Below are 27,515 nucleotides of genomic sequence, written 5' to 3'. Positions count from 1 at the left end.
CGTAGATGAGGAAGAAAGTGGCACTTTAGAGGAGTCCAAGTGACTCCAAAATAAAAGTACATGTTGCGGGGAGGGGGAAGTAGGGAGAGTAGAAAGAAATATGAGGAGAAGGCCAGAAAATTAAAAGAAAGGCAGACCATGCTATGGATATAGGATTCTGATCCCTAAGAACTGGGAGGTTTTAAACTAGATGAGAGCTAATCAGACGTACATTTTAGAAAGCTCCTTGTAGCACAGTGTCGATAAAAGATTAGAGCAAGGGTAAAAACAGAGCAGGAAGAATAATTTTAAAAGCTGTAGCAATAATCCAGGCAGGGAAAGAAAACAGCCTTGAGATGAGGTAATGCCTTAGGCATGAGATAATGGGACAGGGTGGGCATGGAAACCCACATGATGACATCTATTGAAACGGGACAGAAAGAATGAGAAAAAGATTTGGGTGGGGTGGAGAAAAAAGAATTGTTTCAGTTTGGGACAAGTGAACTTGAAGTTTTTGAATAACATCTAAGTGGAGACGCTGGGAAAGGATATAGATATATATAGGTGTAGAACAGTGTTCTCAACCTTTATTTCATTATTGCTGGCTAAGTTTTTTTAGGCGTATTTTTCCGAATCATTTGCACATATGAAATTTTAAAATGATACATATACTGTATATCTGTTTATGTACTGCATGTACATCTGTGCTTTACACATAAAAACAGAGGCAGATAGGAAAGATATTTTTGCTCCCCGAGAACCAATTTTCCATCCCTTGAGGGTGATAAACTGTAGAGAATACATAGTGAGAACTTATTCTAGGATTACCAGTTTGTGAGCTCTTAGCCTCCAAAGCTAAAACGTTGACCAAATAAACACAAATAAGTACACAGCATAAAAGAAAGGTGAACAGAGGCTTGAAGAGAAGGCCAGGATGGACCAATCCTAATCTGAAAAGGCCGAGGAATGAATTAGAAGGGAGAAAGGCTAGGCTACAACCTAGGTACAAATAGAGGTCAGCTTAGCTTTTGTGAGTGATGGGGGTAGGGGGTGTTGGGTGTGAACACAGGGCAAATACATAATCTGATAGTGTTCCCTACAAATGAGTAATCATCCAGATCAGATACACATATAAGGGGAGAAAAAATCACTCTTTTCACACCAGGATTTAATTTAGAGTTGGAAATTCTTGGTATACTTAACTGTGCACAACCCTATTGCTTCCTTTCCAACAATTTCCTACCTTAAAATAAGTGTATACACACACATACACATATATATCCATATGCATTTTTTTCAAACTCTATGTCACTAAGTATTATATCACTATCAGAAAAATATCAAATGAAAGTTACTATCCGATTGTGGCAGAAGGAGATATTCTGTGCCATCACAAATATTAACACACATGACTTATTAATGCACAAACTATCTTGTCCCTGGAAACACAGAGCTACCCTACTATAGACAGCCAGGCTTTCACATGATTACTCTTATAACAGGTTCAAATGCTGCACTGGCCTATTCGGCATGCAAACCATTCAGCAGCAATTGTTCCTGGCACTTTAAAAACTGACTGATATGAACAGAGTCCATTATTTGATGCCTCTTAAAAGGAACATAAATCACAACATTCATCTGAGTGTTCTGAAAAATTATTCCTCAAAAACTGACTCTGATCACTAGCTAGACTGATTGCCACTAACGTGTGAACGACCAGCTAAAACATAACACTAAAACTGGCCTTTAACTAGCTATGTCACCTTGGGCAAGTTACTGGACCTCAGATTCACATAAATAAAGTGAGAATATGGAACTGGACAGGAAAAGGAAACTCTAAATTCACTTTCCACTCCAAAAATATTAAATATACTTTACAGTGGACTTGTGTTAGTAGACATTGCAAAATCCATTTTTAAAAAATACTAGAATAAAAATGAAGAAACCTAGTTATAATCTCAGTCCAGAAGTTATTTTTGCATGCTTGGGTCAGTTAAAATCTTTCAGTTTCAGCTTTCACATACACTGAGAATGTTAATCCGATTTATAAAAGTTACCTTTCAACTCTACAATTTCATTCGTACTATCATCTTTAATGGATAAGGCTAGGGTAAAAGTAGCAAACTTTCACAAATATAATAGTTTTCCCTGGTACAACCATCAGTCAGTATAAAAACTGTCCTTTGATTTTAATTTTGCTATTTTTTTAAAGCACTCTAATGGTTAACTCTTCTGTTCCGCCACCTCCCTCTTTATAGCAATGACTAGAGAATACCGTTCCTTCGGTGGACTCCCAGTTCCTGACTGTCACCAATTTACACCTTTCTTATCATGCTCCGTTCATGTGAAACTAGACACATGTCCTGTGTGGAATGTTGATTAAGACAAGCACCTGGAAAGAGCTTTCCAGGGCGCTATTTGTGATATAGCTAAATGGCCAGCAATTGCTAGGATTAATATATCAAGAAATCTCTATGATCCAACAATAAGCAACTGGATCAATCTTGATCTTTATTCATGAGCAATAAGAATTCAGAATTAGAATTCTATAACCTATATAGCATCTACCAATTTAATAAATGTTAAGGATGCAGGTCAAACACAGATTCAAATATTTAGAGACAATCATAAAGCTAAACACTAACTTATGGAGGAGGTTGCTATCCTGGCTGTACTATTGAAAACATCAACTGGTTAGCAACTCACATACTGGTCACAGTCTAATATTTAAAATATACTCACTGAATAATAAATAGAAGTCTCCCATCCCTCCAGAACAGAATCTATATTTAACAACCAGGAGACTTAAAAAAAAAACACTCAAATTCCCAAATAAATAAATCTGAAAATATACCTAATAAAAGATAAGAAGTTAAGAAACACAGAGAGTGACTATTTGTTGACAATGCACGGGTACTTACAAACTACTAGTTGCTCTAAATTCCAGGACAGAGATTCTTCATTCAGTTCCTAACGTTCTCAGGAAAAACTGCACAGTGCTGGGAAGGTATTCTTCCTGCCTCAATTACTCTATGCCCTTCCTTCCTTCCTTCCTTCCCCCAAATCACTTTAAAAAAAAAAAAAAAAACCCAAAACAAAAACCAAACAAAAAAACCCTCCCAGAAAGCACATGAAAATATATGAAAGCAGAGCAAAATATATTTATCACAGTCTTCATTTACTTGCTCAATATTTTTTCACCTTTTGATAAACATTAACAACAAAAAGGGCACACTCTATTTCTACTAATTATTCATATCATACATAATCAGCGATTGAGCTAGAACAAGGAAAGCTTGAGAGATGGTGCTAATTTTGTTGAAGAGAAAAAACAACTTGAGCATACTCTGTAGTGCTAACTCTTGGAAAGAAAATGAAGCTAAAATATCTGGCTTAAAAATTTATTCTTAAGTTTAAAAAATATGCTTTTTAAAAATTTTCACCGACATTGCTTGACAGGACTCCTTTGGTATCACTGTCAAGAGATTTATCTTACTGATGAGTAATCGTCACTGTTAAGGAGAATTTCTTGTTTATATATTGTTTCTTTAAGGAACATTTAATGTGGCATAGATGTCAAATAAACAAAAAGATGGATGGAGTTTCTTCAACCGCTCTTTTCATTCTAGACAAAATAATGTTAAAAGCAGATCCTGTAATAAATCATGGCCTAGTTGTCAGTCTGGATAGAACTCCTTTGTAGCTACAATGCAAGGTTTGGGAATATTTTTAAGCTATTCAGCACGAACTTGGATGACATTTAAAGAAAATTCCATTGTTTTAGTCACAAGAAAGAAAATTCCTAAAATAAAAACTAAGTATCGTCTTGGTGATTTTCAGAATCCAAAGAACTACAACCCCTTACACTCTGAATAATAAAACTTTATCTTAAGAATATTGTTAAACTAGTAGCTGTTCCCCATTATCATGTTCCTATACTTCAATTACGTTATCCAGACAGCACTGACTCTTTGGATGTTGTAGACATTGCTGAACACCAGAAAAATGACAAAATTATGAGGGTCTGTAATGGCTCCATGAACATTCTAGAAGACCCTACCTTGTAAACAGTATGAATGCTGAGGACAACAGCAGCCACTCTTATTTGTGTGGCACTTCCTAAGAGACAGGGATTGGCCAAATAATACAAACTTGTTAAGTGCTTGAAACACACACCATCCTTATGAGGAAGGAACTGGTACTAAGAGGGCAAAAGAGATGTGAAACATCATGTAGCATACCCCAGATCACATAGCTACTATCCAGTAGAGCCAAGATTTATTTGAACCCACTTCTGTGTGAATCCAAAGCTCTTAACCACTATAAAATGCAGTTCCTCTACAAAATCTTTATTTAATATAGATTATTATGCATCAAAAGAAACAAAATTCTCAAAAACACAGTGGATAAAAATAGTAGTAAAACAGTAAAATAGTGTTCATTAATGCAATTTAAAACACTGAAGCCCTATAACCTGCTAATTCTAGCCTGGAAAGCCTCTACACCCGGATCCTGAGGTCACTTCTAGTTCTAAAAGCATGGCATTCTTTCTATTGTTTTATCTATACAATTAATAAAATGCTACCTGAATCTTACCTCAAATGCAAAGTCTTTCCATATTGCTAATAGATCAGTGCTCACAAAATATGATAAAAATATGGTTGAATGACACTGTAAAGTTTCATCTTTAACAGACCCAACCAAGTATATCTACTAACATCATACTCCATCTTAAATCATTTGCAGAATAAGGTGCTTTGTATATGTTTGAAACATCTCTAAGTGTAAGTTACATGTATCCACATGAAAATGGATGTGTGAATATGAACTGCCAAAGAATATATCATAATTGCTCAGATATGAAGCTCAAAAAGTCAATGCGTAGGTTCAAATTCACTAGTGAAACCAACTACAATTATAGAATGAACTGTTTCCTGATATATATAAATACATTTTTAAAAATCAATCATTGTGCTGATTAAATTTTTAAAAATACTGTGTATCCCTCCAAAATGAATGGAAATTTAAAATCTTAACATAAATTAAACAATATGCTTTGCATCATCTATGTCACTGCCGTCACTATTAATACCTATAATAAAACTTTCATAGTGATTTTAAAGATAGGTAGCGATAAACTAATATTAGGTAAAATAGATATTAGATAAATTTATAGCATTCACATATTAAAAAACATAATTTATTGCTTAGTTTTCATTTTAAAATGATGAGTTGAAACATTAAATAAGGAAGAAAATGCTTTAAATAATGTCAGCTTCTATAATTAAACTGACTTCTACTATATCTCCATAGACACACTATCTCTGAATTATATTTTAAACATATTTCTCTTGGATTTCAGTGAGCACTTCAGCATGAAAAGCATTTTTGCATTTTAGTAAAATTTTATCTTGTTGCATTATTATATTGTTCAATGTTCTATTATTTACACTATTCCCTTATTTCACAAGAGATTTAAAATAGCTCAGTGTTCTTTAGTTAATATAAATGGCTCAAATACATTAATTTTAAATTAAATGGTTTTTATACTTCTTAATTTTTTTAATTAACAGACTTTATATTCTAGAGCAGTTTCACTTTAAGACAAATAGAGCAGAAAAGACAGATTCCCATATACTCTCCCCTCCACATACACAAATTCCCCTATCAGTAACATTTTGCATTAATGTGTTACATTTGTTAAAATTTATGTACCTTTATTGATGATATTGATACATTATTATTAATTATTAACCTCCGTTTACTTTTGGGTTCACTCTGTGTTCTAAAGTTGTATGGGTTTTGCCAAATGCATAATGTCACGTATCTACCATTACTGAGTCATAGGGCATAGTTTCAACATCCTGAAAAATCCTCTGTCCTCCACCTATTCATCTCTTCCTTCTTCCCCCTCCCCCCAAACCTCCAGAAACCACTGAATTTTTTACTATCTCTATAATTTTGTCCTTTCCAGAATGTCATATAGTTGGAATCAGAGTATGGAGGCTTTTCAGATTGGCTTCTTTCACTTAGTATTATGCATTTCTCCATGTCTTTTCTTGGCTTAAGAGATTTTCTTTTTATGACTGATTTAATAGTCTATTGCAGGGGTCCCCAACGCTCAGGCCACAGACCAGTATGGGTCCACAGCCTGTTAGGAACCTGGCCGCACAGCAGGAGGTGAGCAGCAGGGAGGCGAGCAAGCGAAGCTTCATCTGCCACCCCCTGTCGTTCCCCATCGCTGGTCTATTGTATGACTATATGTATGACTATATCAGTGGGTTTTATCCATTCAGCTATTGAAGGACTTCTCGAGTTGCTTCCAAATTTTGGCAACCACGAATAAAACTGCTACTTGTATGCAGGTTTTTTACTCCTTGGGGTAAACAGGAATGTGATAACTGAATCCTATGTTAAATCTATGTTTAGCTTTGTAACTGCCAGTCTTCTAAAGATGCTGTACTATCTTGCATTCCTTTCATCAGTGAATGAGTGATCCTGTTGTACCACATCCTCAGTAGCATTTGGTGCTGTCAGTGATTTGGATTTTAGCCATTCTAATAGATGTGTAATGGTGTCTCATTTTTTTAAATTTGCAATTCCCTCACGACATATGATGTTGAGTATATTTTCATACAGTTATTTGTCATTTGTAAATCTTCAGTAAGAGGTCTGTTCAGGCCTTTTTAAAAAAATTGGGTTGTTTTCTTATTGTTGAGTTTTAGAGTTCTTTGTATATTTTGGATACAAGTCTTTTGTCAGATAGGTGTTTTGCAAAGATTTTATCCCACTCTATGGACTGTCTTTTCACTTCACAGAGCAGAAGTTTTTAAATTCAAATAATGGCTAACTTACAAATGTCCAGTTTTTCCAGCATCATTTCTTTAAAAAACGATTCTTTTCCATTGAATTACCTGTGCTGCTTTGTCCAGGATCAGTTGACTATACCTGTGTGGGTCTATTTCTGGGCTCTCTATTCTGTTCCACTGACTATATATTTTCCCCCCCAATACCACAGTTTTGATTACTGTAATTTTATAGTAAGTCTTGAAGTCAGTCCTTCCCCTTCCTCCTCCTCTTCTTCCTCCTTCTTCAGTGTTGTATTGACTATTCTGAGTCTTTCACATATCCATAAAAAATTTAGAATCAATCTGTTAATACCCACAAAATTACTTGCTGAGATTGTGATTGGAATTTCATTGACTACATGGATCAAGCTGGGAAGAGCTGACACCTTAACAATATTGAATATTCCTTTCCATGAACATGGGATATCTATTTCTTTATCAGATTTTTTTTTATTTCTTTCATCAAAGTTTTGTCATCTGCCTCATACAAATATTGTAGAAAATTTTTGGTGCTAAAGTAAATGATATTCCATTTTTTATTTCAAATTCTAATTTTTCATTGCTGATATTAAAAAAGTAGTCAACATTTTAATGCCAATCTCATATCCAGAAACTTTGTTCTAATTGTTTATTAAGTTCCAGAAAGTGTTTTTCTTTCTTTCCTTTTTTTTGATCAATTTTGGGGGATTTTCTACATGGGCAATCATTTTACTTATGAGCAAAGACAATTTTATTTATTCCTTCCCAATCTGTATACTTTTATGTCCTTTTCTTGTCTTGTTGCATTAAGCCAGGACCTCCAGTACGATGCTGAATAGAAATGGTGAGAAGGGACATGTTTCCTTGTTCCTCATCTTAGTGGAAAAATATTTAGTTTCTTATCATTAAGTATGATGCTCTCTGTAGTTTTTATAGATGTTCTTTATCAACTTAAGGAAATTCCCCTGCATTTCTAGTTTGTTGAAAGTTTTTATCATGAATGGGTATTGTACTTGATTAGCTGTCTTTTCTGCATATATTGATATGGTCAAATGGTTTTTCTCCTTTAGAGCCTGTTGATTTGATAAGTTACATTAATTGATTTTCAAATGTTAAACCAGCCTTCCATACCTGGAATATATCCCTCTTGGTCATGGTATCTAATTCTTTTTTGCATATTGTTGGCTTTGATTTATAATATTTTGTTGAGTATTTTTGCATCTATGTTCATAAGAGATATTGGTCTATAAGTTCCCTTTCTTATAATGTCTTTGTCTGGTTTTGGTGTGCACTCATTTCATCATCAGACTCTTCCCTGCTACCTAAGCACATATGTTCACAAATACTATTGGCTAAGTATTACTATACAGATAATAGTGTTGCATGTTTTGTCTCTGATCCAGACCTTTGATAAAAGAAAGCCTCCTAGAGTATCAGGAATGGGGTATCTTGTTTAATTTTTTATTTTCATTTATAAAAATGTGTAAAAACGGGAGACTAGATTGAACCAAAGATGGCTGGTAAGATTCATTACTACCTCTGATGGGTAGTAGCTATCTCTAAGCATGGTGTTAAGGAGGATTCTGAGGCTGTCTGCTTCAGGGAAAGGAAGTTTGACAGATTAGCAATGCTGGTTTTGAGAGTGGTGAGACGACAGCACATAAGCAGTGCATTTGCTGTTCATGAGCAAAGCCACTTATCTTTTATAATTTGATTAAAGGAATAATTCTAATTTACAATGTTTAATAGTAACTGAAAAAACAAAGGTAATGTGAATAAATTTACCAAAAACACTACTTAGTAAAGCTAATTAAATAATTCCTGGAAAATGCTATAGACTAAATGTGTTAACGAATGAGTCAAAGAGGGTTAAGGACTCTAAACAGTTTCACATTGCTTTGGAAGTCAGTATTTTTCAGTGATTTAATTGGCTGGATGTAAAATAAGAATGGCATTTGTTATCTGTAAGTCTTTGGCCAAAAACTGCTTTATTTTCGAAGGGTGCCAAAACTTACTAGGGTGGTTTTCCAATCTGATAAAGAATAAAAAGCCCTCTAAAATCCTTATAAAACAGTAAATGCAGATGGAACAATGGATTTGTTTGGGAGAAGTCTTTCTTAAAAATAACTTCATGGAGTAAAGGAAAAGGTGATATACAAGAATCAAAATTTCACAAAGATTCACAGTGGCAACCCACGTGACTGTGACAGGCTTATGAAATAGAAACTGTCTGTGACAGGCAGAGGGATTTGCCTCCTGCTTTTCATAATCACTGAAACTCTACTTTCCAAGGTCAAGTCCTGCAAAATAACTCACAACACTGACCATCAACTTATTTCAGTTCCACCACGTGCCTGAGATTTATACTCCTTTCACTCCCTTTCTTCCTTTCAGAATAATGTCCAGCGTGGCATGAAAGAAAAGCAGCAGTTTTGGAAATATTTTCACCTCTCATCCTTAAGTGAGGAAGTAGAGTTGTTTCATTTCTGATTTTGTTCTTGTGTTGGTTAGGTTTTGCTTTTGTGTGTTTGTTGGTTGGTTGGTTCCAGGCCACCAATTGGGTTTTCATTCTGGGATAAGTAAGCAGGGCAGAAGACAGACAAAGTGATTTTCAGTTCAGTCTGCACATTAAAATCACCTGGGGGAGCTTTTTAAAAATGCCACTAAACAGGATCCACATGCATACATGCTGAAGTAATTGATCTGACGTGAGGCTGATGCATCAGTATTTTTTAAAGGGCACTGTGGGTTGAGAATTGATGTCCCACAAGGAGAGCTGTTCACAACTTTAAGAAATCACTCACTAGAGTTGGTGACAGCATTAAAGAATGAGGAAACTAAACATTTTTTCTAAAAAATCTTCCCCATCACAGCTTTGGTGAAGTTATTCTACTTTTGGTTAGCCTGTGCTCGTGAAAGAAATATACAGGCCAGATAAGAATTTCATGCACTAGAAAAGATAACTTAGACAAAAATCAATCTGACCTGCCACCACTGCCTTTTATCACCTAACTCCCAACACCAACAGCCCCATTACTATGTATCCTTTGATAATTTCATCTTTGAGAGGAACTAATTGCATATTCTATTGATAACAGAAAATTTCCCACAAAGTAATGATATGGATAAATTTATAGAGGAAATCAATAGTGAATTTTTCTGCAATTTCCCCCCAAATAACAGCATAAACTGATAGAAATAAGTTATTACAATTGGTAAACTCTTTCAAAATTTATATTTACTATCCCAATACAGGTAGTGACTTTATTTAGTTATACAGAACAAAGAGCTACAATTTACAGCTCCATCATCCAGTTGTATTGATTGAGATGATTTGTTACTCAGGAATCAAACATTTCAGTAGACATTAGTAAACATTATCAAACACATGTTATAGTCATTGTGCATGGATTAATAACGTCTGCTTTTTAAATAACAAGTTAAAATCATCTCATATATTTAATATGGTGTTGAACTTTGATGGTTGAGTCAACTCATTTTTTGCTAGAATGCTGATCTACTTGGCTCTATGCACAGATTCACTACAATCACTAATTTCAACACTAATGACATACAAATTTTTCTAGGTGGGCATTCTGGTCAGGCAAGCACCTACTATTTGCTGATTGTATTTCTAAGGATACAAATTAACCAATACAGGTCCTGAAAAAAGAATATAATCTCAAACTGCTTATTATCCAAATTTATCTAAAGTTTAGTAATATCTTTGGAGGATTTTATGAATGACAAGCAGTCTGTCCATTCTTCTATATAGTCTGAGGTTTATCCTTTTAAAAAGCCAAGTCGCCAGAAAGCAAGGTATTGAATACTTACACCATTTTGATTAAACTAGGGATAGCATTACTGTAACTGAAAAGTACATATGTATCTTACTATGAGGGTTCTCTTGGAGTGTTACCTCATAAGAGGCTCTGAGTACATATCTGTCAGGGGAGGGGAGGGGAGGGGAAGATGGAGGAGAGAAGGGGAGATGGTTCTAAAAGAAAGAACCTCATGAAATGGATTTTTTCACTTGCTGTTTAAAGGAACACTGCTCAACACTGTATTTTCCCTTTATAATGACACAAACGCAAAATTTCTCGTGAAGTTCAGCTTTGGCTAATAAGAGAAACCACAATTTTTAGCTCAGGAAAAGTTTCATGACCATGCTTTGCACTTCACTTTTTCCATCCGAAAGCCTCAAACCTATACGTCTACTTTAATTTATGTTTACATCTTAATACATTCTAGTCTATGGTTACTTTATATCTCATATTTAACATTTATATTTATTTATCACAGACCCTATCGAATCTTAAAGTAAAAGAAAATAAAATCTTTTCTCTCTGAACTCATTTATTGTAGTTAGTCATCTCAATTACAAATGTACACAAATATATAATATAAACCCTAAAACCAAACTACAGTGCATACAGGATTCATGACTCCTGTATTTATTTCTAAACAACGCAAAGTTAACAATTTAATATGAATTTTCACACACTGTTCATACTTAAGCTAAATTTATAAAGGGCATTTAAAAGTAAAGATTTTGGATATAGAATAGTAAATGTCATATAATTACCCAGCATGTTCGAACAGATTAAAATATTACCCTGTCTTTCTACTGTCAAATAAATATGGAATTCCCTGTGTGTGGGCTTATTATCAAACCAAATGCTTTACACTTGGTGTGAAATTCACAATTGTCAACGATCAAGCTGCTACTTCTGATGACAAACATGATGAGATATCATCTTGTTCAATATATGCTTATATAGCCTACTTGACATGTAGGCTAATAAAAAAATATGAAGTTGTAGTATTTATTTTGTTTCTTGTACAACATAAGGCTCCTTATAGGGATGATCAAAATAGCCAGTACCACTGACTGAAAATACAGTCAACTCTATTACCTGGAGACAGATTAACTGGTTTGCAGCATGACTATAGTAAAATCGTAGCAGCATGCATTGTATTTGTAAGAGGTTTTAAATCACTATGCATCAGTGACTGTATATAAACATGAGAGGATTTCTATTTTCAGCTACATAATAACATTGTCTCTACACAACACTGTATGTACTGCATTGTGTCCACTGCACTGTTATCCATTCAACAGCTATTTGTTCAGTATTTACTATGTACCAAGTACTGTATTAGGGAATTCCACCTCATTAATCAGACCTAATTTCTTGTCTACACTTCTCTTTCAAGGCAGAAATAAGGGAGGGTATGTGGTCAACTTCTTGTGAGTTGGCTGTAGTTCTGAGATGCAAAATCTAAAGAGGAACAGACACTTGGCACTATGAAACAAACTCCAGTAGGTCTGTACGTGTGGAATTAACTTCTCCCCCACCTCGCTCCTCATCCTGTTTTTCTTCCTTTGCTTCCCTTCTCAGAGAAAGCCTGAACCTGGCAGTCTTAACTTGCCTCCTTATCCTTCAACCTCCAAGTTAATAATCACCATGCCCTGACAATAACTAGATGTTCCTTAAATGTGTACACTTCCCTCCATCCCCTTTCCCCTTCAACGCCTTTACCACTACCTTAACTCAGACCTCCAACATCTCAAAGCACAGTGACAGTTTCATAGTGGACACTCAACTATTTGGTAAAACATTTGAATAAGGCAGCTTCAGTCAGATGCCTTCTAAGACACTGAGGTAAGCTAGGAGATGGACACACCAAAATCAGCCTGAACTCTTTTCTCTTTTGAGCAACTACTTCAAACATGTCAAGAGCAAGGAGTTATCTTTGACCCCTCCCTTTTTCCTTCACCATTCCCATCTATCTTCTCAGCTCCATTTCCTCTGGCATCCTCCCAGGTCACATGACACAGGTCAGCCAATCACCGAGTCTCTCCCCACTATAACCCCCACCCCCAACCCAGCGCTGTCCAATAGAACTTCCAGCAATGATGAAATGTGCCATATTTGCTGCCAGCATGTATGGACACTGACTCACTTGAAACATGGTAAGTGTGAGGAATTAAATTTTTAATTTTATTTAAATAGTAATTGATTTAAATTTAAATATGTATGGCTAATGGTGACAGTACTGGGAAGTGCAGCTTACCTTTCTTCCATACTGCTGTTAGAATTATCTTCCTGGAAGACAGATGATAATATCACTTGACTTACAGAAGTAACATGTCTCCATAAAACCTTCAGTATAAGGTGTGACATTTGAAGCTCTTCACCATCTAGACCCATTTACTATCACATTTCCATTTTCTCCACTCCTCTTCCATCCAGGCTCCAACTGTGCCATGATATAACCCTTAATGTGAACTGTTGACACTTGCTTAGAATGCCCTTTCCCCTCAGGGAACATCCACTCGTCCTTCCAGATCCAGCTCAAATTCCTGATCCTCTCTGAGTGTGAAACTGCCCTTCCTTAGCCAAGCTAGCCACTCTCTCTTAACTCTGCTGCCATAACTTTAGTATAGAGCGCCATTAAAATATCTAAGCATAATTAATGGCTTACATGTGAAAAATATGAGTCCCATTATCCCAGGTAAATATTAATCACATACATTAAATGAGATGATCAGGTCAAGCATTTGGCACAGGGGTGAGTAAGCACTCTGTAAATGTGCAGTCTTATGAATCACATCATAATACTTGCTAGGAATCTTAACTGAACACAGCAGGCTATGAAAAGCAAGGAGAGGAAAATAAAAAGATGGAGATGGGAGAGGGGAAAAGCTCACAAGCCACCGATACCAACAGAAAGCATAAGCCAGGGAAATTGTGTAAGAAAAGCCATGAAAGCACGAAGAGATCAACTGTTCAGTAAACCCATAGCTAAAGTTGAACTTGTTTCTCACCTTCCAATCTAACCGGTAATCGCAATAATCAAATTCCTTAATCAGGGAGCGTAGATGTTACGAGGTCAAGAACAAGAGAAAGCTTTTCTTGTGATGTGTAACTGAGAAGAATTTGTTGTAAGCTGATCAATAAAGCACTGTTACTATGGCCCACTTCTTAAGACAGAGAGCTCTGTTATATACAACACTGAATACATTTGCTGTAAGAAAATTTAAACTATGGAAGAACCTGGAAGAAAAAAAAATCTCTAAACTTACTCAATTTTCATCTCCTCTAAAATTATATTTAGATAGAAACATTTCAAAATAATTAATAACAACTGAGTTATGTGTATTCCTAATATAATGATTTTCCCTTTATATAAAGCAGTCTCACTTTTCTCTCCCTTTAGTCAGCTTTCAAAAAAGAAAAATGCAAAGAGATACTTAAATAGTTAAAGGTAAAGATTTTCGTGGCAATTCCAAGTAATGCTCAATATATATACTGTCATATGCATGTATTTATATTGAATGAATATTAGATTTAAATAATATTTTGATGTTCCATTTCATCAGTTCGAGAAAGCACAGGTTTACAACATAATTTTGCAGTTAAACAAAATTCTTCAGTTGAATTTGCAAATCAGAGAAAATTAACATTTGGATTTAGTTCAGAGGCTGAGTTGAGCTCAGTTCACTCTGGGTTTGGGTTGATGGTTCAGTTTAAGTTCTTGACAATGAGCACATCAAAATAAAAAATACGTAATGTAATCAGGGCTGACATTTAAGAATAAGTGTTCAGGCAAATTATATGTTCTGAAAAAACAAACTCACTTTACAGAGAGAGCTAAGGTTAAATCCGAAGGTTTGAGCATTCCGGGAGCCAGCATTCATGTAGTTTCCCATTAGCAACACAAGTTCCAGCAACTTGCTAAAGCTCCTGCTCTTCTTTACCTCTTCGCAGGCAGTACTGACAGCCATGATGTCAGGTTTGATGTTGTTCACCTGCTCTTCAAACTGAAGCTTAAAGAGAATAGCACTGAGCCGTGGCCGTAGTCTCTTCACATTGCTCATCTGATTGAAAAGAAAATAGCAGATTTCCTTTAAAATGCATGGTATACTTTAGTACTGTGCGGCTGCAAGTAATCTGGGATGATTTATTGGTATGACAGTATGGAAAAAGCAATATGTCCCCTGAAACTGATAGCAGGAAGAGAGAAAAGCCCTGCGTGTTTTTGTGAGGAATCCTGAGTCATCACTCAAAGAAAACATTAAAAATTTAGATGCTCGATGAAAAGAGAGCTTTACTTAAATGACAAAGTTTAAGAAATAAAGTACATATATCTTTTTTTTTAAAAAACTGAATTTTTAAAAGGTAACAGGATACAGAGGCAACAAATTACAAAGCATTCATAGCACTGCTTTAATTTTTGTTCAATACTGAAATATGCTGGGTCATGTTTAAAACATATTCAGAAAGGTCTAAAGAGGGTTTGTTTCTTCAAATAGCAATTGATGTCCACAGGAGCCCTGCTGACTAACAGTATGTGTTAGATTGAAGGAGAGTAAATAGGTCCCAATTTGTACTAAATTGACTTTCTTCAGAAACACAGGACAGCAGAATGACTCCTGACACATGCTAAATTAGCAGAGTCAGAGTTAGAAAACATGGGCAGAGCAGGAGACAGAAGCGGTGCAAAGCCACAGGTCTACCACGTGCCAGGTTAGCCCCGTTTGGGACTCTGTGTTTCCTTACTGGGTATAAGGGGGGTTGAAAGTGTTGAAAGAACAAAAGGGCTAGAGGGTCAGCAACTTCTTGCCTTAAATTTACCCCCGAACCATGTGCTAGCAACACACGTGAGGGGGTAGAGCCTGAAGGCTGGAGACATACCACATTTAAGTTACGTGTGAATTCCTTGACCAAACATGTTAGGAATTTGAGACTTAAAACAGATTGATGGGGCAGCAGTGGTAAAACAGGTGAACTTCAACAACGATTATAAACATCAAAAGCACTTTGAGGCAAGGTCAGAAAAAAAAAAAAACAGTGACAGAACATGATAGGATCAAAATAGGGAATAGTTCTGTTAATCACTGACCCTCAAGGAAAAGCTAAAAAACAATGCCACATGAAGCTTATAGGATTTCTGTTAAAAACTATCTGCTCATAATATAACGATTGTTATTTAAAATAAACTGTACCATACAAAAGCCTGAACTTATTAGATTCCAATAGGATACTACAGGCACTGCTTTAATGACTTAACAACATAACCCAGTTTACTCATCTAACAAAATCGGAGCAATAAAGAGCTCTCAGTAGATACCTCTGAGAGAATATCTTCAGAGGAACCAAGTTCTTACAGTCACTAAATAGTTTCTCAGCAAATAATATATCTAATTTACATAAAGCATTCTCCCCAGCAACTTGACGTGTTAAATGCTTATGTGTATGCAACCAAGACTCTAAGAGCTCAACTAATATAATTAGTAAGAAGTCTCCTCTACAAGTATTCTAAGGAATGTCTTAAAATTCCTTGAATTCAAGAAACGTCTTCAAAATCCCATCTAGAGAAAATAAATTTTTTTCTCTTAGAAGAGAGTAAAGAAACTGTAAGCTCAAAAATGACATTTTTTTAAAGTACAAAGAAACATTACTAATGATGGTTTTATAAAATATATTTTAGTAATATAAAAATTTATGAAAGACAAAGTGAGACCTTATTAGAATACCAATTCTTAGTGGGCATGAATCATTGTTTGGACATTGTATGTCTAGCACACAAAGTAGAGGTAAGCAGTGATTACTTCTGATAAAGTCATTTTATTTGTTTTAAAATGCTCCCAAATGGACTCACTTACCTGGAACTTGTACCCTTACTTAAATATTACAAATGTAATATTTGTACACATTCATATTATACTGGACCAAGGCTGTACCATGCTCTGTTACATTTAATTTATCCTTTAGAATACTAAGACATATAAGGGAACACTCACATGAGCTCATACAGTTATGGCCATTCAGAAGGTGTACGATGGGCCCACAGCATCTCTGCTTTCATCCTATGCCCTCATTCATGATTATGAAATCAGGTATTTGGTACTTTGCAATAACAAGAGAAGAATTCTCCAGTACCCCATGCAAAACGTTAGTATTGCAAAATATATTAATTTTAACATATATTAATGTACCACTTCATGTGCAAAGAGAAAAAAGACTACTTAAATGTCTACATTAAACTACCCTGGGGCTTCCCTGGTGGTGCAGTGGTTGAGAGTCTGCCTGCCGATGCAGGGGACCCGGGTTCGTGTCCCGGTCTGGGAAGATCCCACATGCCGTGGAGCGGCTAGGCCCGTGAGCCACGGCCGCTGAGCCTGCGTGTCCAGAGCCTGTGCTCCGCAACGGGAGAGGCCACAACAGTGAGAGGCCCGCGTACAGCAAAAAAAACAAACAAACAAAAAAAAAAAAACAAAAAAAAAACTACCCCGAAGTATGTTAAAGCTTTCCTGCTGACAAGCTAGCCATATGTAGCCAGTACAAAGTAATTAATTTTCCTAGAAAAATATAACCTAGATTTGTATGAGTAATGAGTCTACCTGGCACGAGGGACAGGTACCTTGAAAAAATAGAGTAAGTCTGTGATGTAATGCAGAACAAAGTGCTGAGTTTATCAAATACCCTGACAAAGCCAAGTCAGGAAGGGTAACCTAAACAGATCTTTGAACACCTTTTTAAATTAGATGTTCTTTTCATATTGTTCTTTCTTCCAAATTTTGAAAAAGTGAGTATTTTGGCTGATAAGAAACAAATGCATTTTAGTGAACAAAATTACTGCACTGGAAAGGAATTTGAGAGATCACCAGAACTAGATCCTGTCCAGGGTCTACCATTTAGCCTACGCTAATCTCCTAGGCCAAACGGCTGCCCCTTTTATTTTAAAAATAACAACAACAGGGCTTCCCTGGTGGCGCAGTGGTTGAGAGTCCGCCTGCCGATGCAGGTGACACGGGTTCGTGCCCCGGTCTGGGAAGATCCCACATGCCGCGTAGCGGCTGGGCCCGTGAGCCATGGCCGCTGAGCCTGCGTGTCCGGAGCCTGTGCTCTGCAACGGGAGAGGCCACAATGATGAGAGGCCAGCGTACCGCAAAAAAAAAAAAACAAAAAAAAAAAAACAAAAAAAAGTCAATGAAAGTTAATGTTCTAAGATCTAAATCTTGTAATCTATGAAGGTAATAGCAGAGTTATTTTTCTCACTGGGCAAATCAAACTCTATTTCTTCAGATGGGATCAAAGAAAAAAGGTAAAAAAAGGGAAAATATTATATATTTTTTAAATCCTGAAGAATGTTTCTTCACCCCCTCACATATTCTATCAACACTAGACATTTGCTGGGACTTCCCTGGTGGTCCAGTGGTTAAGAGTCGGCCTTCCAATGCAGGGGACGTGGGTTTGATCCCTGATCAGGGAACTGGGATCCCAAGTGCCGCAGGGCAACTAAGCCTGTGCACTGTGGAGCCCGCGTGCCACAACTGGGGAGCCCACGCCTCTGGAGTCCATGTGCCACAACTAAGACCCGATGCAGCCAAATGAATAAATATTTAAAAAACAAAAACACTGGACATTTGCATTCTGTTTGCTTGCCCAAGAATCTAGAACTATGACTTGTCTGCCAAAGACTAGACTGAATGCATAAATGGAGAGCTATGATGCTCAAATAATATTCTCAATTGTAACAGAAAGTCATTAAAAAAGAGATAAAGAAAGGAAGGGTTACTGCAAAAGTTTAACTGTAAGATAGTTAATAATTAGAATGTTAGAAGAAATTAGAATTCATTTTTACAGAGGTATCCTTTACATTTATTAGTACAGAGTCCTAGCAATGTAAACACATAGCACCAAAATCTGACAATAATGAGTTATAGTCTGAAGACCAACCTAAAGGCATAAAAAAGAAAGTTAAAATATTTTGGTTTTATTACTATTTTTTGAAAGCAGGCAGCAGTACTCCGGCAACCACCCCATCACACCACCGCAGATGTCATGGGCCTGAATGAAAACACCTTAAGAACAGTGACTGGATAAAATCAACAAACAATATCCAGAACACTAAGGGTAATTTTTATTTCAAAATTTTGTTTGTTGGCAATATACACATTGTTGGAGCAGGTACAAAGTAAGATGAAGAGTCCTTGAGAAAATCTGTGAACCAAAAAGCATTGACTGGGTGCCCACTCAGTGTTGCAAAAGGCACAGAAGTGGTGGTTGCTGCCCTTGTATCACTGAATTCTTTCCATCTGTCTTAAAGGGCAAAAAGGAGAAAAAGTCTTCAGGGAGATGTACTCTCCCATAATCTCACTATGGTTATCTTTTTCTCATATAATTTTAAGTTTATCCATTATTTCACAGGGGGAAAAAACAGAATCCATCTGACATTTTTATACCAACTACATTTAACACTATATCCTCTTTATTCAGTTTCTTTTATAAATATGAGATTTTCAGGAGCCAACTTATTCAAAACTTGTTGGGTTTTCCCCCACTTCTTGCCTGCAGCCTTGTGTAGGCGCACCTCAAAAGAAATTTGAGAACATCCTCTATATCTTCATTATTCTTCCCTAAAGTTGTGGTAAGACTAATTAATCATTCAACTTTCCTTCTAATACAAGTAACCTGCTGATTGAAAAGCTACTAGCTTGAGTCTTAATTGATTTACTACTCTAAACCTTTACGTTATACATGTTGTAAATACATAATTATAAGGAATAATGGGACCGCATTTCTGTAAGGTTAAATGACTCCTTCAAGGGCACAGGGACAGTAGGGCATGAGCCTAGAGCTAACTTGCTGCCAACTAACTGTGCATGCCACTCAGAGAATCACAATGTGGAAATTAATAACCGCAACTTAAAAGCCACCTGATACTCAAACTATCAATACTTCTACTATGTTTTCCTATGAGTAGGAAGAGACTTTAATTTCCCCATGGTAGTTATCAGACAAATCACTATGGAGACAGGTTGACCCTGCTGTGAGCTCTGCCTGCTACTACTTCATATTTCTTTCCTTTCTTCTTGGTATACCTAACTACCCCTGTATGTTTCCAGATCCACTTTTGTTGTCCCATTACACTGCACTCTCCACTCTTATTTCCATATTTGCTAATTCTTCCACTCCCCGTAAGAGAGGTGTGAGAAGCAAGGAGACTGAAAAAACGAGTGCATCTTTGTGAAAGACAAAACTAGAGAAAACAACAAAGGGTTGAGGGAGAAAAGTGACGTCTGAGAAAGGAAGGTGATCTAACAACAGACTTAAGACACTTAGGAAAAAGTTTTGAACTTGATTTTTCTAATTAAACTATATGAAAAATGTCTTCCCTTTACTGTTAGCTGGCCAATGTTTTCATAATCTCCAGAATTCTCAGAAAAAAAAGTTCATTTCACTTTAGGAAAGGCATCAAAAACATAGCTATTCAAGTGCCTTATGCCTGGGTAGTGCTTAGAATATCAAGAGTATTTTTAAAATAAATGTGCTCTTATGATAATAAAACTCATAAGCTAAAATTATTTTTTTTAAAACTACACAACAGCAAAGTACATTTTTTGTGCTTTGCTATGGCAAAGTCGCTTTTTTTTTTTTTTTTTTTTTGTAGTATACGGGCCTCTCACTGCTGTGGCCTCTCCCGTTGCAGAGCACAGGCTCCGGACGCGCAGGCTCAGCAGCCATGGCTCACAGGCCCAGTCACACCGCGGCATATGGGATCCTCCCGGACAGGGGCACGAACCCGTGTCCCCTGCATCAGCAGGCAGACTCTCAACCACTGCGCCACCAGCGAAGCCCCAAAGTCGCATTTTTTACATTTTTCCAAAGGAGCAAGGTAAAGCCAAGAATTATACAAAAAGAAAAAAAAAAAAAGGATAAAATGTATATTCCTCCAGGTAGTCAAGAAATAGACAATTAGCTATAGACATCAGATATGCTTTCTCTTTGTCTACAAATGCTTATCAATTCTGGACCACGAAGGATTTCACAGGAGGTCCAAATGAGTTCCACAGATACTCAGGATCTGAAAGTGGTAAAGTTAGAGAGCGAGAGACTTCTTATTTAATTTGGCAGTCTTAGCAAACACTCAACACATAAGTTTCATATCTGATGAATTAAAAAGCTGGCATAAAACCCAGAAACTTTCTGGTGTCTTAAATTCATTCATGTCTGCTTCCAGACGATCCCCACCCTAACATAGGAAACCAGTGTTTTGATTGCTATCACTATAACTAAGTTTTGCCTGTTCTTGAAATTTATATAAATGAAACTTTCAGGAAACACTATTGGTGTCTGGCTTCTCTGACTCAATAAAATGACTTTGAGATTCACACACATGTTAGTATGATTGAGTACTGTGTTCCTTTTTATTAATATTTCATTGCAAGAATGAGCAATATTTCATTGCAAGAATACACCAAAATTTGTTTAGCCTCTTTCCTAAACCAAAAAGTTGATGGACTTTTTGGTTTCTTCCCAGTTTGGCGCTGTGTAGTGGGTTGGAATGAATAGGCATTGGAAGGATAAATCCTAAACCAGGTACCTGTGAAGGTGACCTTATGTAGAAATAATAGGGTATTTACAGATGTAATTAAGTTAAAGATTTCCAGGTGAGATCATGCAGGATTCAGGGAGATCCCTAAATCTAATGCCATGTCATTTTACAAGAAAGGAGAGAGAAAGTCACACACAGGAGGAGGCAACATGAAGACTGTGAAGATGGAGGCAGAGACTGGAGTGATACTAAAAGTCAAGAAATACCAAAGGCTACAAGCAGCTACCAGATGCTAAGGGAGAGGCATGGAACAGATTCTTCCTCAGAGTCTCCAGAAGGAACCAACCCTGCCAACAGCTTGATGTAGGACTTTTGGTCTCCAGAAATATGACAGAATAAATTACTGTTGTTTTAAATCACTAACGTTGTGGACATTTGTTATGGCAGCCCAGGGAAACTAATACAGGATATTATGAATATTCTCGTATGAGTCTTTTCATTTCCACTAAATAGTATAGTGTAAATGCATACTTAACCTTACAAGAAATTGTCAAACTTTTTACAAAGTGGCTTATGACACTTTACGCCCCCTTTGCCAATGTTATGCTTTATTCTTGAAGCTTTTATCTTTGAACATTTAGGTCTATATTCCATCCCTCATTAACTGTTCTGCGTGGTGTGATGAAGGAGTTGAGATTCATTTTAGTCAATAGAATATCCAAGTTTCGCAGCATCATTTGGTACAAAGAAGTTCCTTTCTCCACTCACTAGCCTTAAAGTCTTTGTTGAAATATCAATTGATGGTATCTTTGTAAATCTATCTCTATACTTTTGAGAAAAACATTTATATATCCTTAAACCAAAACCTTACTGTCCTGATATCAAATCAGTAGTCTAGGTCCTCCAAGTTTGTTTTTCAAAATTGATTTTGTCCATTCCAGGTCCTTTGCATGCCATATGAATTTTTGTGATATCTTGTCAGTTACTATTATAAGACCTGCTGGGATTGATTGAGAATGTGTATCGTATGTGTATTACGAATCTATAGATCATTTGAGGGAAAAATGAGGTCTTAACAAATTGAGTCTTCCACTCCAGGAGCATGGTATGTATCACCATTTATTTACAACTTCTTCAAGTTCCCTCACCAATAATTTGTAGTTTGCAGTGTAGAAAATTTGCGTATGTTCAGGGAAACGCATCCTTAAGTATTTTACATTTTTTGATGCTATTGAAAACAGTACTATTTTTATTGTGCTTTCCGATATATCATTGCTTATAGAGAAAAATACAACTGATTTTGGTACAGTGACTATTTTGTGACCTTCTAACAAAGTTTACTACAGATTCCTTATGTATTTACATAGATAATAAGTTCACTTACATCATTTCCAATGTACAGGCCTTTTATCTCATTTTTTTTTTATTACACAAGTTAGAATATATATTATAATGCAGAAAAGTGATAAAAATAGATATCCTTGCCTGGTTTCCAATCATAAATGACAAAGAATTTAATCTTTCCCAACTAAGTATGAGGATAGCTCCGTGTCTTCCATAGATGTCCTTTATCAGGTTGAGAAACTTTCCTTCTTTTTCTACTTGCTAAGAGTTTTTATATATCATAAACAAGATACAATTCTGTCAAATGCTTTTTATTTTGTATCTAGATAATTATATGATTTTTCTCCCTATTTTCTGATAATATGGTCAACTACCTTAATTTTCAAATGTTAAACGAACCTTGCACAGCTTGGTAATGACACACTCTCCTTTTTAGGCATTGCACTATTTGATACAAAAATATTTTGACAATTTTTGTATATATGTTTATGTATGATATGGGTCTCTAATTTTCTGTAGTAGATTCCGTTCTTTGATTCCTGATGGAAATATGAGAATTTAGTTTTCTTTTTCAGTGCTTTCATTTTCATTAGGTTTAAAATTATTTCTTCTTTGACCCATAAATAATTTAAAACTATGTTATCCAATTTTCAAACAGTGAGAGATGTTCTATTATTGTTGTCCAATTTAATTCCAATTTACATAGAAAACATACTCTACAAGATTTCAGTCTTTTGAAAATTACTGAGACTTATTTTATGTTCCCATATAGTCTACCTTGGTGAATGTTCCATGTGTATTTGAAACGAATGTATATTCTGCAGTTATATGGGCAATGTTCTATAAATACCAATTAGAACAAGCTGGTTGATAGAACTGTCTTGATTTTCTAATTATTTACTGATTTGTTTCTTGATCTACTTTTTCTAGAATTTACTGAAAGGGGGCATTAAGGTCTCATTATGATTGTGAAGTTATCTATTTCTCCATTTAATTCTACAGGTTTTGCTTCATGAATTTTAATGTTCTTTATTAGGTGCATGCATATTTAAGATGACTGTTTCTTGTAAATTACTCCTTGTATCCTTGTGTAATGCCTCTATTTCTTATAATATGATTTGTCTTGAAATATACATTCTCTGAAATATACAAAGCTATGCTACTTTTCTTATTGTCTAGTATCTGTTTTCCATTTGTCCTTTCTGCTTTTTACCTCTCTTTTATCCCTTCCTGCTTTTGTGTTTATCAAGCAATTTTTAGTATTCCATTTTATTTCTCCTACTGGCTTCTTAACTATATCTCTTTACTATATTTCCCTGGCTGCTCTAGGACTACCAATATGCCTCTTTATGTAGTCTACTTAGAGGGACTATTAAGTCAGTATTGTGCCTGTTCGTAGGTTTCATTTCCTGCCTCCCCCTTCCAGTATTTCACTCACACTTCCCACCTTCTGGTTCATTTCATGTGTGGTATAATGTTACAACAGCATAATTCCATTTGTCCTACCCAATGTTTGTGCTACTATCATATCTTTTACTTCTATATACATATAAACCTCATCCTGCAATGTTATTTTTTTAATTATTAGTTTTAAGTAAATTATGAGAAGAAAGAAAACATAGTTCGTTGATTATTTCACATGGTTTCCATTCCTTTTTGTGGATATCACTTTTCATTTAGTATCATTTCCACTTGGCCTGCAGGACAACTTTCGCATTTCTTGTAGGGCAGGTCTGATGGTCACAAACTCTCTGTTTTCACAGAACTAAAAATGTATTTATTTTACCCTATTTCGGGAAGAGTATCTACTAAAGAGATAATTTTGAGTTTACAGTTTCTCTATTTCAACATTTAAAATACACCCTAATGTTGACTTCTGCTTTCCATTATTTCTGCAAGGGCAGCTAAATCTCTCTTCTTGTTTTCTTACATGTTTTCCCCTCCTCAAATCACTTTCATTACTTTGTCTTTGTCTTTCAGCAGTTTGACTAGAATGTGCCAAAATGTCTTTCTCTTTATATTTATCCTGACTGGGTTTTGCTGAGGTTCTTGAACCATAAGTTTATATTTTCCACTCAATTTGGCATTTCTTGGCCCGTATTTCTTCAAATATTTTGCCAGCCACAATCTCACTTTCTTCTTTTGGGACTACAATTACAGGTGTTTTAGACTGTTTATCTCCAATATACTATTAACCCATATACTGAATATTTTAATTCAGTTATTGAACTTTTCAGTTTGAGAATTCCCATATGGCAAATTTTTATAGTTTTCATTTCCCTGCAAAGATTCCTTAATTAAGATCATGTTTCCCTTCAATTCTTAAAAGATAATTTGCTTTAGTTCTTTGAACATATTTATAATATGCACATTAAAGTCTTTGCATTTGAAATCTAAAACCTGGGCTGTCTTGTTTATTTGACTGTTTTTTACAATACGTCCCATTTTATTAATCTTTACTTCTTAATGAAATGATGAAATGTTGAGTTGCAATATTCCTTTGAAGAATGTTCCTTCTTGTTTTAGCAGGCAAATCAGTCATTGGGTGATCACCTTAAATTTCTCAGTAGGTTTATTTAGAGGCCTAATAGGCTTGAGCTCACACTTTGTTAGTGTGGCTCTGTGGAAAGTGGGAGTTGTTTCTCTAGCCCCTCTAACTTGGTAGGACTCATTATTCCCAGAGAAGCCTGTAGACTTGATTACAGGTTTTCTTAGGGTGAGTCTAGAGTAGGTACTCCTTTAGGATGTTGGTCTTCTTTCCTAAGGTATAACCTTTCCAGTTGTTTGAGTGAATACCAAGTAAGTTAATGAGGTGTCAAGAAGCTACCTCTATTCTGGCAGGGCCAGAACTCCAACGCCTCCTAGGAATGTGGACCCCTAGTATCTCTCTTCTACTCTCACTGTGCAGCAGGTGCTATCAGGCAAATCTTGCTCAGTATATGAACAGCTCAGCCTCCAGGCACAGACTCCAGGAAGACTCCCACAAGGAAAACTGGAGTCCCTTTCTGCACAGTTCATTCCCCTATAATGGCCTGCCCTGTTTCAGCTGCTATAAATTCTGATCCCTGCTTCCACGCTCCAGAGAAAACCACACTTTCTGCTCAAACCCCAGCTCTCTGTGCTATTATCGGAAAACTTTCGCCCGACCAAAAGCTGGGCATTCACAAGTTCATGCAGTTTCTATTCTCCCAAAGCTTGCAGTTTTCTTCTACTGGTTGTCTACGGCCTTAAAATGGAGGACCTGAATATTTTATCCATTTTATCATTGTTAGTGGTTTACCCAGCTTTTTAAAAATGTATTCCTAAGTATTTTATAGTTTTGTTACTGTAAATGGAATTTTAAAACCTTTTTATTACAATTTCAGTTTTAAGAATACAAAAAACTCTTTACTCAGATTAACCAAGTGTTTCCATTTTGTATCATTTGCTCCATCATATTCTCTCTCTTCCTCTTCACATATATGTATTATAAAGGAAATACATATGTGTATATATACTATAATATAATACATAAATATTTAGCTAAGGTTATGTCCACCAGTTTTTCCAATCAATGTAAAGTTACAACATATTCCCTATATAATTAATGTTACTTATAGGAAGATGCTTTGAGACTATATAAATATAGTATGCATACAACTTATTTTCATCAAATTTTCACCTTTGTGTTAATGGGGAGAGCCATTAAGTAGAATACTGGTTATAGTATTTACTGAACTTTATTAAAAATGCACTTTACAGACCTTTCCAGATGGCATCAAGAATGAGATATAAAATAAGCCAGTCTATATCTACAACAATTACACCTTAAGCCACCACTGCGATAAAACTGCCTAACTCTATAGTAACTTAGTTTCATTAGTCCAGTCTCCCTTTTCCATTATGTTTCCAAAGTAGTCTTAGAAGAGAATATCGAGACCTGTATGATGAGATTTGCAGAATACAGGAAATGCTTCTCAGGCACTAGATGATACTCAGATCTAAAAAGCAACCTTAAAACAAGGTTGTTTGCAAAGTGATGAATCATAAGAGACCTTTTTGCTTACAACTACAAGATGCTTTAGGCTTTATTTCAAATGAATGATGCATGGCTAGTAATTAGTATGTGACTATAATGATGTTTTGTTTCATTTTTGCAAATGAAACACATTAAGCAGATTGTGCCATAAAATTTCAATACTACATAGATGGTCTAACTAGAAAGCATCATGTTTCTATACCAAAAAACAACCATAATTCCTATTATGGACTCAAATGCCCCACTTTTTTTTTTTTTTCTTTTTCGGTACGCGGGCCTCTCACTGTTGTGGCCTCTCCTGTTGCGGAGCACAGGCTCCAGATGCACAGGCTCAGTGGCCATGGCTCACGGGCCCAGCCGCTCCACGGCATGTGGGATCTTCCCGGACCGGGGCACGAACTCGTGTCCCCTGCATCGGCAGGCGGACTCTCAACCACTGCACCACCAGGGAAGCCCAATGCCCCACTTTTTAGTTGCCTATTTAGAAGATTTAAAATCCCAAAGAAGAAAAAGGAGTAACTGACAAAATTTCCTAAAACTTAATTTCAAGTTCAACAACTCAATAATTTAAGCTCCTACATAAACATACTAAGTAATTTGTACTTATTATTAACTCAAGTTAATCTTTAAATATCAAAAATAAATTTTCTCCAGTGATGAAGCATACAGAAACCAGTGCTAAAAGCAACTTCAAGTACAGTGGGCACCTACAGCAAACAAACACACAAGAGTGACTGCCACCATAAAAAATGAAGGACATCCTTTAATGTCATAAAACTATGGTTCACAGCTGAGCGGTACTAGTTACTAGTTGAGTGAACAAGTTGCCTCAGCTCTGAAATGGTAATGCCTATTTCTGGAGTTATGTGAGAGTCAGATATAATTACTCGTTTATTTATGTATCAGAGTATTTACTGAATACTTATTATGTACCAAACTCTGTTTAAGGCCTTGGGGAATCACACTGAAAATAAGATGACAGGGACCTGGTTCAGATG

General features: G+C 35.9%; 1 protein-coding gene across 2 annotated transcripts in view; it reads right to left on the bottom strand.

The window, feature by feature from the left end:
- The window catches only part of DIAPH3 (diaphanous related formin 3), a 546,165-nt gene that overhangs the window by 232,753 nt on the left and 285,897 nt on the right, over positions 1-27,515 (bottom strand). For both annotated transcript variants that reach the window (XM_049700932.1, XM_049700933.1), the window contains one exon: positions 14,452-14,691. In XM_049700932.1, the coding sequence (XP_049556889.1) occupies positions 14,452-14,691 (240 nt within the window). The remainder of the gene's footprint in view (positions 1-14,451; positions 14,692-27,515) is intronic.

The sequence above is a fragment of the Orcinus orca genome, chromosome 18 (assembly GCF_937001465.1).
Source record: "Orcinus orca chromosome 18, mOrcOrc1.1, whole genome shotgun sequence".
NCBI classification, from domain to species: Eukaryota; Metazoa; Chordata; class Mammalia; order Artiodactyla; family Delphinidae; genus Orcinus; species Orcinus orca.
Note: the sequence above shows the minus strand (reverse complement) of the source record. Positions and strands in the feature narration are given on the sequence as shown.